The sequence below is a fragment of the Ictidomys tridecemlineatus genome, chromosome 1 (assembly GCF_052094955.1).
Source record: "Ictidomys tridecemlineatus isolate mIctTri1 chromosome 1, mIctTri1.hap1, whole genome shotgun sequence".
NCBI classification, from domain to species: domain Eukaryota; kingdom Metazoa; phylum Chordata; class Mammalia; order Rodentia; family Sciuridae; genus Ictidomys; species Ictidomys tridecemlineatus.
This window is the reverse complement of record NC_135477.1, coordinates 109,630,770-109,645,125: the sequence shown is the minus strand read 5'-3', so window position 1 is coordinate 109,645,125 and position 14,356 is coordinate 109,630,770. Positions and strand designations below refer to the sequence as shown.

Sequence of the window (14,356 nt, the reverse complement as noted above, 5' to 3'; positions counted from 1 at the left end):
CAAATGATGCCTATTTTTAACAATCAGCTCACAAAATACCTGCAAATTGCCAGTTGGCATTTGTAAGTCTCTTTTGAAAGCCAGCTCCAGGACATCACCACCTGAGCCCTACTTGTGTATTGATCCAGTAGGTTATTTGAGACAGAAATTTTCATTTTCACCAATGAAAAAGTCTGAGTGTAAGTAGGTCTCAGATTAGATTTTCAGAAGTTTTGCTCTAGACTATGTATTTTAGAGGTAATTCTATTAATGCCTTCCATCTAATTCAAATCACTTTAATGGAACATTAAGGAGAGGAAAGCCTTTAAGAAAACCACCACAAATTTTTTAATATGTGAGAATATCTAGTGTAGATAAAAGTGTGGGGTTTGCTCATTCACTATGGAGTATAAATTATAAAAATTACACTGCTGGGTAATTTGCTTGAATCTGTTAAGAAAACACCGTGACCCCCAAAATCCTATTTCTAGATATCAACCCTGTAGTAGCAAAACATGGTTACCTAATACATTTCTTAACATTAAAGTTCACTACAGCATTGCTTGTAATAGCAAAAACTTAAATCTTAAACACCTTTAATAAAGAACAGGATACATAAATTATAGTAGATCCATACAACAGGATACTAGGGAGCCATTATAAATAAGAGCTGCATGTGCTGTCTTTGAAATATGCCCTGGGCACATTGTTAAGTGGAAAAAAAAAAACAGATTCAGATCATAGAAAATGTGGTCAGATTTCTGTCCAAAAAAAAATTTAAAAAGCACATATATACATGTCTGATGTTTCTACATGTATAGGAAATGTTAAGATAAGTATATGAAAAGCTGATTAGGTATAAACAGTAGTTGCCTGGGGGTTAGAGTGAGGAGTGTGAGGGAAGAAAGGGACATGAGATCAAAGACGGTTTTATACATATTTTTTCTTAACAGTAGTGGTATTGCAAAATTTTAATTTTCTTTTTAATGCTTTTTTAATATCCAAAAGATGGAAAAATTAATTTCAGGAGTGAAGTTTATTTTAAATAAAAAACATGCAAACACACCCAGATAGATTCCTCCAATACTGCTTAGTATTTCAACTGTTAACTCAAATATTAAGAAATAGGTTTCCTTGTCCCAACACTGGAACTTCTTGCATTCTAAAATTAGCATAGCTACAAGAAACCTGGTGCTTTTCATAAAAGTTTGGCAGCAAAATCTGACCTAAACAGACTGTAACCTTTTTGTCTTTTTATTCCTTTTGGTGTCAATATTTGAACATCTGTTATAAGAATATGTGTGTTTTTGATTAGGGATGGTGCTTCACATTACCAGATGTGATAGAATGTAATACATGGCACTTGAATACCTTTCAAAAATATTAGAAATTCTTAATTCCAAACCACATCTGCCCCAAAATGTTTAAATGAATGCTTGTGTCCCCTCATCAAGGAATATTAGAGAAATTAGATGTGGCAGTTGCAGAGGGAAGGAAAGGAAATTGGCAGATGGCATGAACAGTACAACATCAGGAGAGAAAGGGGAAACTGAGGAAAGTGCACTCTTCCTGGAACCAGCTTGCTTAAGCAGGGCTACTGTCCCTGCAACTGAGAACATGGAATCACTATGTGTGCTCTGGAATGCTCTGTTTTCTGGAAGATGGTCAGGATTGCTGGTCCATGTGCATGTCAGTGTTCTGTGCAGGAAAGGTCCTATTTAGTATTAGGCAGGTGCCATCTATGTCTCCCTTTCAGTGCTGAGATTCAATGGCTTTTGGGCATCTCAGCTGTGGATGGGAAAGAATTAATAATGCCCCTCCACAATATTTGCAATTTCAACAGAGATTCTTAAGTATGGAAAGCAATTAAAATGCTTTAAAAATATGTATGTATGTATGTATGTATATCTCCACAGTAGCACTCACTCTGCAGAGTAAAAGCAGGCTTGGTTTATCTTGCTGGAAAGCAAGCAGGCAGAAGGTACTTATACAGATTTGGGGAAGACAACATGGAAACATTGAGAAGCAATCTTTGACCCAGTTTCCCACTCACTTTGCAATCAGGTATCAGGGAATCAGGAGCAATCAAATACTTACATTGAAGTCAGAATAGTCTGCTTTATTCTGGAATGAAATAATTTTAAGTGCAGTTGCCCTGCCACTGATCTCTGCTCTATCTTGTTCAAAAATGCATTAGCAAGGGATTTTTTCCAGGCTCACAATTTCAAAGCTTTTTCCAATAGCTTGCTGGCAGTAGCCTTGTAAGAGGCAGAGATGCAGCTGGAGCCCATTGGAATTAGAATTCTTCTGGAGTCCTCTTTCCCCTTCATCCTGCCACTGTTAGGATTCCTGCCTGCTTGCTCTACTACTCCTTACAGGAATCTCTTAAGTTTGCACGCATGGGCGTGTGCCTGTACAGGTAGAAACCTGTGTCCAGGAACATCTACCTGCACAAGCAATGCTGAAGCCACACCTAAATGGATCATAATAGCAAGAGAGCAAGAAAAACTCAAGTCTGAATGTGACCAAGTCCAGGCACTAGTGTTCCCATGATTTTATGCAAACAGTTCCCCGTGTGGGCTCCAAGTCAGTTTATTCTAAATTTTCAAATGTAAACAACAATGACAAATAAAAAAATAAATAAAACAAGTAAGCAATCTAAATGAAAGTCATCTAGATTCTAAATATAAAGCATGAATTTAGAACAAGGAAACTGGTACCCCTAGGAAATCAACCTGGCAACTTTAAAATCTAATCTACTTGTGATCTTACCTGCTTCTAAGTTCCCTCTTTCACTACACCTACTTTGTACTGGTTCACAGGGTCCCAGCCATTATTTTACTTGTATTCATCCTGAGGGACATGGAGCTACATGAGAGCGGAACTTTTGTCTTTACTAATCTTTGCCTCCTTGTGGTGTACTGTTCAAATTAAAATGAGTTGAAGAAGCCAGGCAAGGTGGAATATGCCTGTTATTCCAATGCCTTGGGAGTCTGAGGCAGGAGAATCTCAAGTTCAAAGCCAGCCTTGGCAAAAGTGAGGCACTAAGCAACTCAGTGAGACCCCGTCTCTAAATAAAATACAAAATAGGGCTGAGGACTTGGCTCAGTGGTTGAGTGCCCCAAGTTCAATCCCTGGTACTAAAAACAAAACAAAAAACAAAAACAAAAACAAAAAAAACAGGAGTTGAGTTGAAGTAGTAGCCTGCCAAGAAAAGGGCTGTAGAAAACACAGAAAAGCACATAGGAGGAGGCAATAAGCTCAGTTCCATGGAAAAACCTCTGTGTACACTTAAAAATTTGAGAGAAATCAGAGCGCAATAGTGAACATTCAGTATGAAATTCCATTATTATGAAGAAAGGGGAGAGGGAATAAGCAAGATTCGAAACTAACATTTACTGACAATCTGCTCTGTATTAGGCACAGCTTTAGGTATTTAACATACACTATCTAACTTATTTTCAAAAGATACATAATATATTTTAGAAAGACTTCTATCCAAAATGCTTTAAAGTCCCAGTACTTACAAGGCAAAAACTGTAGCTTTCTGAAAAATGTAGCTATTGAAAATGATCATCCCATTAGGAGTCTAAAATTTTATGATCTAATTTTAATAATGCAACCCCAGAAATTTGGAGACTATACTTTTTAGGGTTCACATCAAGGAGAGTTGAAAATAGGATTTCTAAGTTTGACTCGTTTAATTTTGAATGTAAGTAATAAACACTCACTTTAAGAAAAAGCAATCTGTTTTGGCTATATTCCCAGGAACAGGCTGCAATTTATAAAATGCAGGTGCACATTGAGGGCTATGATGAAGGTATGGAAACAAGGCCTTGGGAGAGAGAGAGGGAGAGTGAGTGTGTGTGTGTGTGTGTGTGTGTGTGTGTGTGTAGGAGTGTGTGTGGTGTCACTGACAATACCTTAGTTTTTCCTATGTGTACTATCAGCTTAATGACAGTAGGTGGATGATAGCTTGGAAATTTTGCCAATCTAAGACAATAGGGCCATACACTTGGGAAGATATCCTGACCTCCATTCTAAGAATATCAGTTCCAACTTCAATTCGTGAACACATAGGATTTCCAATTTGAGAAGTGTACTATTGTTGGAGATTAGGAAGCTTATGCCAGAAACTCCAGAAATGAGAAGGCAGTTTTCATAAGATTCTCCTGGGCCAAAACATTAAAAAAAAAATTTCAGCACCATTCTATAAAATCTCATAGGAATTTTGTCTTCAGAAAATTTGTTGGGGAAGAAAACAAACAAGAGAAAAACAAGACTTTGCTTAAAAAAAAAATGACCAAATCAAACAAAACACTGTATGTTTGTGGGGGTGCTGGGGCAGGGAGACAAGGTGGAATCCTCCATTTCCACTAGTCTAATTTCCTAAAAGGGCAAGAATGTGGTCTTTGCCCTTTGTGTAGCTGAACTATAAATAAATAAAAACGGCTGTGGAGAACAGGAAACTCCACATAACTAGGAAAATTCTACTGGCAATGAGACAAACATGAACACAATGCTTTAGAAGGAACCAGCATCCTCTATATCATGGGCAATTATGACTAACAGTTGCATTTGGGGAAATTTATCTTTATACAGGGGCTATAATAACAAGTAACAACTTACTACTTACCAGGTACTTTTATACAAACCATTACAAACCAATTTTATAGATGCAGAGAGCAAAGAGAGGCATGGTGAGAGTAACACAACTAGCCCATGCCAATCCCAGGCTGTCTGGATTTAGGAGTTTGGTCACCAAGCCCTGTACCATGCTACCATGGGAATTTCACTTCTAAATAGACTATATTCTGTTTACATGAAATATTAATTTGTAAAAAATTCAGAAGTTCACATTTGAAAAAGAAATCATTCTGACCTTCCTGATCCCCAATGTGGCTCTCTCTGGCTACCTACACACCCAATCCTTTCTACAGAGCTGTGGAAAAGCTCCCAGCATTGTGAAATAAAATTCCAATCTGAATACTTGGAGGAATAACACTATGAGTGCTTTCAGAATGAAGTCCTACCAGGGATCTTAGTGGCCTCGTGCCTCAGTTTCACCTCTCTTCTCACTTCTTGCCTCTACTCCCGTCCCATCTCTCACTACGGTAATGCCAAATTGCCGAGAGCTCCCTGGATACGGGAGGCTGTTTCACTCCAGTACCCCTGTGCATGCTTTTTACCTTTAGCTTTAAGGTATCTCCCACCATGTTCCTGCCTACCTGGGAGCTCCTGAACGGCCTTTGAAACCCTGTTCTGGTTCCACCTTCTAGAAAGCCTTCTCAGACCCTGTGCCCTTCGACCTGGCTGCTCTTGCCTCTCCACAGCACTTCTACTATTGCCTATAAACACGCTCTCTTTGTCCTTGTCACTCCTGCTGGAACACAATAAACTCTGCTGGGCAGGAAGGTTAGTATATCCAGCACCAGCACAGGCCCAACACTGTGATTGACATGGCATTTCATAAAGTTGACTGTTTTTAAATGATCTTTTTATAGCTTCACATTCTGTGCAATTTCCAAAACAAACAAACAAAATAAAACATACATCTCATGTAATCCCGCAGAACTCACAGCCAATCTTTTCCTACAAATAGAGAACACAGTCCATACAGATTGACCCTGCTGATTTCAGGTTATGCTGTCTCTGAAACTCTATCAAATTCCCACACGTTTGAGAAGATATTTTATCTTCCCTGCTGGTGCTTTATTCTAGAAAAGTCTTAGGTTTCTCAAATCCTTAAAACCATCCCTGAGTGGAAAAAAATGCTCATTTCCCTAAACCAAATATTTCCTTACATTTCAGTAGAATTTGTTAATTTTCTGGTAGTGTTCTTCTGATTTACAATTTATATACATGATATATTATTAATATTTTTAAATCATCAAGTTCTAATCTTCACTGACACTGGTACTAAAAATAGTGATAAATTATATGGGTGTATATTTGTGTATGTGTATATATACATATATGTGTATATAATGCATATTTATTTATTTATTTTTCTCCCCTGGGACCAGAGATTGAACCCAAGGGTGCTTAATCATGGAGCAACATCCTCAGACCTTTTTAAAAATTATTTTTGCTTTCGAGACAGGGTCTTACTAAGTTGTTTAGAGCCTCACTAAATTGCTGAGGCTGGCTTTGAACTTATGATCCTCTTGCCTCAGCCTCCAGAGCTGGTGGGATTACATGCATGTACCTCCACACCTGGTGAATACTTAAAGCATTTTTAATAATTATAAGATATGATGATATTATTCCCACTTCTCGGCACATAAGAAGATAAGTAAGGGATTGTAATATAGAACCTATTTAAAAACACAATTCATTCCTATAGCAAATCAGGCATACGTAATAATTACATTAATTCTTTTGTTGTCATGAGGGAACCAGTGGGAAGGTAGAACACTAACCAGCAGATACTGAAGGATGTAATATGGTGCTAAAACTTGTGGAATTTAAAAATGTAATTATAAAGGTAACATTATAATGTTTTCAAGGGAAAAATTCACACACTCCTATCTTTTTTGCTCATAATTGTTTCCCTTTTTTCCCCTTGTTCTTTACAATCCTTATAAACATACAAGCATACATATACCCTTATATAGTCTGTATTAAATTTTATTATTTGTTAAACATATTGTTTTGCCATTCATTTAACCAGTCCCCTATTAAAAAAACATTTGTTAGCTTTCCAGTTTTTCATATTAATAGTTATTGATGCACAAATAGCTGTTGGTAGGCAGTTCCTTGTTAGGAAAAAAGAAATCTCTTTCTTCAGAATAAAAGCCTAGAACAAAGGACTGGGGTGGTGGCTCAGTAGTAGAGTGCTTACCTAGCACATGTGAGGCATTGGGTTTGATCCTTGGCACCACATAAAAATAAATAAATAAAATAAAGGTATGGTGCCATTTACAACTAAAAAAAATATGTTTTAAACTAAGTTTAAAAAAAAGCTTGGAACAAGATTTTACTCTTATATATTAAGTGCATATGGAATGATAAAATTGCTTTCTAAAATATTATACTAATTTATAAAGCCTCCCAAACTACCAGAGTCACTGAAAACCTTGTAATCCTGGGTTTCATAATTCAACCTTTACCCACTTCAAATTTAATAAATGTAAAATGCTATTTCACGTTTTTAATGAGATTTGTATTTTATCATGCAATTATTTACTGTTCTAAACCACATATAGCTTAAGAGGCAAGACAGTACCTAATGGTACTGGATGAATTACATGTTGAAGTTTTTTTTGGTTTTTTATTCTATTACAATAAGTTTTATGAATTCAAACACTAATAATCATTCTACCTTATATATAACTTCTTTTAGAAAACCTGTTCTTAGAAGAAAATGAAAAATTACTACATTAAGTTTCTCATCTGTCTTACAGTAAAGAATTATGTTTATATATTTAATGTCAGTACTTTATTACCCTTAGATTAAACATAAATTATAAAACAAAATTAACTCATTAGTAAGAAATTAAATTATTACAGTAATATATTTTTTAAAAATACTAATATACATCATCCATTTTCTCTCAGGTATCAGTACAGCATCTATGGTACTAAAAAACCAAGAGGAATTAGGATAAAAAGTGAAGTATGAGGTTTTAGAGAAGGATAGATGTGAAGGTTAGGAAAATGTGTAGGGGTACAGTGTGCTGCCTTAGTCTCATGTTGAAAAAATAATTATGATTTTTGTCAAGACTGTGGAGGTCAGCTGTCTTAGAATCTGCCTGTTTCACAGAAGCCAAGGTGGTAAGTTTTTAGATAATTTCTGCTGTTTTTTTTCTAAAACACAAACAGTATTTTCAACAAATCCTTTTTTTCAACAGTACAGAGATCTTACAATTTAAGATTAGATTCTGTTCCATAACTATTTGTGTAAAACTATTTGTGTAAAACTCAAAAGTGTATTTTTGATATAAAACAGTTTTGTTTGTTAGTTAGGTTCACAAGCTGGTCCACAGGAGATTGTTTAACTGATGATATGTGCAGCTATAGTGCTAATTAGTTTTTTAGTTATATACACATATTCTTTTCAACACTATTTTCTGAGGAAAACTATATTTACTATGTTTGATCTTAGTGCTGACAATCTATGGACCTTTCCACCATATGGGACTCTCTCAGGAAAGGCTCTAGAGGGTATTTCATAGGCTTAGACACACAACTACTTCTAGACTTTGTTGACAGATGGACAACTAATGTATTTGGAAAAGAAAATGTATCAGGCTAGTCAGTAGAGTTATGATGTTAAATAGAGAATACAGGAGAAAGTACATACAATACAGCAAGACACAATAAAAAAGCCAACAAGCCAAAGAGAGCTCTATTTAATATTTACACTCTCACAGACACAAGAGTGAGAATCCAGAATGCAGCTGGAATGTGGCTAAATGCAGCAGAAGGGATAACAAGCCCTGGAGCTGGTTGCCTTGGGAACAGGGCCCATGCCTCATGTTAATGATTCTATAATGAGAAAAGGGGCATTTAAATACAGTGCATAATACTCATGGGTAGAGCCAAGAGGTATCTGGGAGTACTTAGCCAAGTCCACCAGTGGATGGGGTTTGTGCTGTGGACTACAATGACTTCATAAAGTGGCAGGTGTGGATTATACATAAAGCTTGGCATTTGCCTGAGTGTATGAGAACTTCCCTGGCACTGCAGAACCTGTAGACTCTCCCAATGCCTGGCTCATAGTAACATAAATAGACACCAGTCCCTTTCTATTCTTTCTAATAGTGTTGCTTGGAATGAGTGGCATTTCTGATAGGGGTAGGAGCTGGCAGATAAGGCAATGCACTGAAAAGCAAAACAACTCTATAATGTCAGCTTAAGAGAAAGCACCATTGGATGCATGTTTGCATAAGAGAAATAACTTAAAAGTCATTCCTTCAGTAATTACGAATTAAAGGAAAGAAAGACAGCTGTCCCTAGTGGGCAGAGGGTGAGAAAACCTTCATTTAATTATGTGAATAACAGTAAACCTATTTAAGCAATATATTACTAAAAATTATGTTCAGCCTGAAAATTTAAAAACTTACCTCTAAAAGCACTAATATCTCCATAGTGTACTTGTAGTACAAAGTATTTGCTTCCAGTCTCTCCTCCAACTCTGAATCCAACACCTAAAAATTTACAAAAGATAAATTAATATTTTAGAAACTGATTTAGAAACTAATAATCTTGCTCTGCTGATCTATAATATCCAAAGGGAAATAAAATAGCATATAACCTATGAAATTATGTTACACAGAAACAAAAATAAACTAGGCATTTCTAATTTCTAATATGTCATTTCTTTTCAAAGCTTTGGTGGAATTCCATTCATAGTTTTCACTTCAACACCAGAGTAATCACTGTTACTTTAACCACACAATTCAATCACTCTGAAAGAAACAGAACAAAACAAAACAAAAAAACACCTCACTTTGTCCCTGCTGATTCTTTAAAAGACATACATAAACTATTCTTTCATATTGTTTTATATTTGGACACACCCATATATTCATTTTATGAGCATACAGGGGAATTACTTTTCTTCCCATATAAAAACAGGTATCCACAAATATGTCATTGAGGAAGCCAGTTATTAACTAAATTAAAAAGTCCAGTATGTCATGGAATTTTTGGAATCTAAAGAGTTCTATAATAGTGTTACTGTTAAGAGACAGAGTTTACTATTGAGATTATTTTTTTTGAGAGAGAGAGAGAAAGAGAGAGAGAGAGAGAGAGAGAGAGAGAGAGAGAGAGAGAGAGAGAGAGAGAGAGAATTTTAATATTTATTTTTTAAGTTTTTGGCAGACACAACATCTTTGTATGTGGTGCTGAGGATCGGACCCGGGCCGCACACATGCCAGGCGAGCACGCTACCGCTTGAGCCACATCTCCAGCCCCAACTATTGAGATTTTTTTAAAAAGTTTTACAGACAGAGAAAATAAAATTTTCCATCTGCTCTTAAAAGGCTGACAAATCTATGACAGATTTTAAATACTCTATTAGTGTTTAAACTTGTTTGGTGGTAGCCACATGATAAACTATACAGAATCCTGAGCCGCACTTGAAGTAATGCAAAACAGACATCAATTAGTGATGCTGGCATGAGTAAGGGAGGCAAGAGAGGATCACAAGACCATCCCCAAATCATAGTAGACCTATTCTGCAAAAGAACCACATTATCCCTTTAATATCAAGAAACTTCCAGGTAATAAAAGAGAGTCTGGAAATTCAGTCACACACTGGAAGCTATCAACAGTTTAGAGGTTAAGTTAGAAAGCCAGCTGAGGTTTGGCATCACATTAAATATCTGGGCTCCAGGACTATATATAAAAAAAAAATCTGTTTGCTGAAACAGCAATTTATTTAATTCCTAGCTCTCTTGGCTCATGAAATGTTCCTGCTGACAAGAGCCAACGTGCTTTTTAGGCCAAAGGTGGCTTGAGGTATACTTGGCTATTTTTTAATTCAATCTAAATTGTTGTAAGGCCAAATTACTTACCAATGAGAAGTAGAGAAAAAGTAACTACCTAAATGAATCTGTCAATACAAAGTAACTGATGCAAAAACTTTTTAGTGTTATATTGCAACATAGAATATTATCAACAACTATTGGAAAGGATCATGTAAAAAGGACTTCAGAAACAGAATAAAACAGCAAACAGGACACTCCTCAAGAAGTTTCCAAAGTACCTTTGGGAAGCCTGGTAGGAGGAGCATTTCTTGCCCAGGCGTACAGAATATTGGCTTTGTCTGTGCAGGTTCCTTCATCACAAAACCTGAAGAAAAAGATGAATAGCTAAAATGAATATTCAAGTTATAAAATGTATACATACTCCACACCAGGGAAAATATTTGAAAGCAAAATACATCATGTATCATTACTATAATCTTATCAGCTTTAAAAGATCCTGAACAAATTCTATGTAAAAAAAAAAAAAAAAGCACCTACAAAAGGGAAGGATTTTTTTTGTTGTTGTTGTTGGTTTGTTTGTTGTCTATTAATCCTGTGCAGCAGATGCACAGTTTATACTTGGATATGTTCATATGTGGAATGTGTTCTATCTAATCAGGGAGAAAAACAAACATTACATAGAGAGACTGCATAAGCCAACATTAATGCATTGGAAATCTGGAAGTGGACCAAAAGAAATGTCATACACATTTTCCCCATGGGGATCAGTTTGCAGTCAGTAAATCTTTGGTCACAGCAACAAATAATTCCTAGTGTCATAAAGTGAGCAATACAAGTGTACTCCACTTAAAGGGTTCTTGATTTTGAAAATATGACTTTTTAAAAGTTTATGAATGTTATGCAAATCATTTAATTTTATGGAACCTTATTTTTTGTTTGTTTGTTTTGTAAAGCATGGAAAATTATACTTACCTCACAGTGTAATTCTATCAATCAACTGAGATGTAAGTGAAAGTACCTTATAAACCTTGAAGCTTTATACCAGGGTAAAGCATTATTTAACGATGTTCACTTTATCTAAAGATTCACTATTGAGGACAAAGTTGCATGGTGGGAAGACCACTTACACAGAAGAACATACCTGGAATTCCACTCCAAGTCCACCCCTAATAGCTATGACTCTTGGGTGTGGTAGAGGCCCTGAAGTCCAACTCCTGCATGGAAACCTTTCTGAAAGGGATGTTTTGGTAAAGTGTGTAAGAGATCCAGTATAGCTATTAGATATCTGGTAGATTCAGTTTAACAAATGATTAGTTGCTGACTCAAACTCATGCATATTTTTCTAATGACACTAGAGCTCATTGTCCCATTATAGATGTGAATTTGTTCAAAACATTGGTAAACTACATTTTCATGCTGGTTTTACATGTTTGTGTTTTGGAAAATTGGGGCCAAATAAAGTCAGAGGCAGGAAATTATGTAGATCTGAAAGCTCTGAAGACTATCAAGGACAAGTACAAACACAGTCTATTGAGCAGGAGTTGGTTTACATAGGAAGAATCGTGTGCTACCCATGTCCTGGGAGGGAAGTGAAGGCAGAGTGTATTGGCTTTCTAAATAGGTTAAAACAGATGCTAGAAAACTGGGCAACACTTGGAACACAAGTATGGAAACCACATTACAAAGTTTCTTCAAATTCAGAGACAGGGTCTCCTACCATGTTCATTGATAGAAATGGGGCTGGAAGATAGGCAGTCAAGTAGACAACTATGGAGTCGGTCTGACTTAAGAGGTGAGGGACTCAGAGCCATGAGGTCTCAATAAGGTTATGCATAGCCAATGCTCTTGGTTCTATAAATCAGCTACAGAAAGAGATTGTGTAAGTGCAATGTAAAACACATCAAACAGCAGTTTCTTACTGTTCACTGTCAAGTGCAATATACTTATGATGAAGGATCATTACCATGTGAGAATTGTGCTTTGGAACGAATGTCTATGACATCCTCATGCCAACTGTGTTAAAAGGCTGAGAGTGTTGGACAGTACCCAAAAGCAAAATTTTTCTTCTTGGCCCCATGCTATAATAGTACAAGAAATGAGATTGTCAGATATGATGAACTTTGTATCTTTCTCCTGTGAGCTACTAAAATTTAAAGATCTGGGTGGCAATTTTCAGAGCTTTCAACAAAGATCATAAATATACAAGTATCTAACATCAAAGTGATGACAGACTTACGCTAAACAAGATAATTGTTTCCTCTGATATGGAAGTTGATTTTCACTGTACTACTAGAACGAACCAGATTGAAATATAATAGAGAAAACTGCTTTAGTAAATGTTTCTAAGCTATGTTTTTGATTATGTCATTTGCTGGCTCAAAATCTTTCAAATGTTTCCCCCAAATAATGTCAAAACAAAATTCAAGCATTGAAGCCTAACACATAAGGCTTTTTATGATCTGGGACCTTGTTATGTCTCCAGACAGAACCCCCTGATTCATGCCAAGTTGCTGCTGGTTTCTAATCTCTGTCTTCTCTGCTGTTCCCTTTTGCCTGGAATATCCAATTCTAGTTCTCTGCCTAAAAAACTTGTACTCATCTTCTTCAAGATTTGGCTCTAGTTTTGCTCCTTAGAGAATTATTCTCAGACCCCACCCCTCCACTCTTTTTACCTGCAGCACTTGTCCTACCTATTAGCTTGCTTACCTATCTCTCCAACCAGGCTGTGAGTTCTCTGAGGTCTGGAGCCATGCCTCCATCCTACATTCCCAGCACCTGCAATCCTGCCTTGCATTTAGCAAATCTTCAGCAAAGGTATGGTGAAATTTGCTTCTATGTTACTTTTTTAACTTTTCGTGCACAGGCACTTAAAGAACTGAACTGACTGAAATTGTACTGCACTGTCAGATACAAAAATAATTTTTTAAAAAACATTTAAAGCACAGTCACCAGTATATTTGAATTATTATTTTCCTAGTATTTTTCACAAAGCAGCTTATATTCACTCTCATATGAACACAGCAAAGAGGGGGCGGGTACTTTAAAACTAAATAAGCTTAGAGAGTTCAAGTAACTTCAAAGGTTACACAGCCAAATGGCAATTCATAGCTCTGGCTGTCATACTCCCTTCTGGCTCAATTAATGACATTGACTTACAGGCAGAGGATATTATATGAGGATAAACTTTGATTAGTAATAGATCTAAACTAAGTTGCAATTTGTGTTTGCAATTAATTCTAAAATCAAATATTTGAAGACATAAGTTGCACTGATTTATTCACAAAGAAACAATGATTTCTTATTTTATTCTTTTTTTTTCTGATAAAGAAGGGCACCACAAGCAAATGTTAGCTTCACTTAAAAATTCTGAATTTTAATTTTTAGATTCATTAAACTGAAGATGGAGTAAAGAATGATTCACTGGAGGATACTGGGATATTGAAACTAATTCTAAAACTAAATGAATGAGAGGATTAAACAAAGGAGAAAACAAGAGGCTAAAAGAAATGGATTCTACAACTGATAACCACCCAGCAGCAAAGAACAAAGAGCAATTGTATAATATCCTGGACCTCTTCATTTAATATTTCCATTTTAAAAGAAAATGGCATCAGATTTTCTCCACACAAAATTGTCAAAAGGAGACAGTATTGAGTATTTTGATTTAAAAAAATTTCTACAAAATTAGAGGTGATTGTTACTATTCTTATTAGTAAGAAAAAGCTTTTTTAAGAACTTCTTTTGACTATTTTCATTAGTGCATTGTAAATTATACATAATAGTGGGATTTGTTGTTATATATCCATATGTGCACACAATATAACAAGATAATTCAGTAGATATCTATCAGTAAGAAAGTTTTAAGGCTAGGAGGCAATGTAACCTTTGATCAAGGGCTCTTGTAATTTCAGGTCCCATCAACCAGACTTCTTATTCTCATC

General features: G+C 35.9%; 1 protein-coding gene across 6 annotated transcripts in view; it reads right to left on the bottom strand.

The window, feature by feature from the left end:
• The window catches only part of Pam (peptidylglycine alpha-amidating monooxygenase), a 177,609-nt gene that overhangs the window by 96,371 nt on the left and 66,882 nt on the right, over positions 1-14,356 (bottom strand). For all 6 annotated transcript variants that reach the window (XM_021726890.3, XM_013358992.4, XM_040272976.2 and 3 more), the window contains exons 5-6: positions 10,694-10,779; positions 9,048-9,131 (exon numbers count right to left, since the gene is read on the bottom strand). In XM_021726890.3, coding sequence (XP_021582565.1) covers positions 9,048-9,131; positions 10,694-10,779 — 170 coding nt within the window. The remainder of the gene's footprint in view (positions 1-9,047; positions 9,132-10,693; positions 10,780-14,356) is intronic.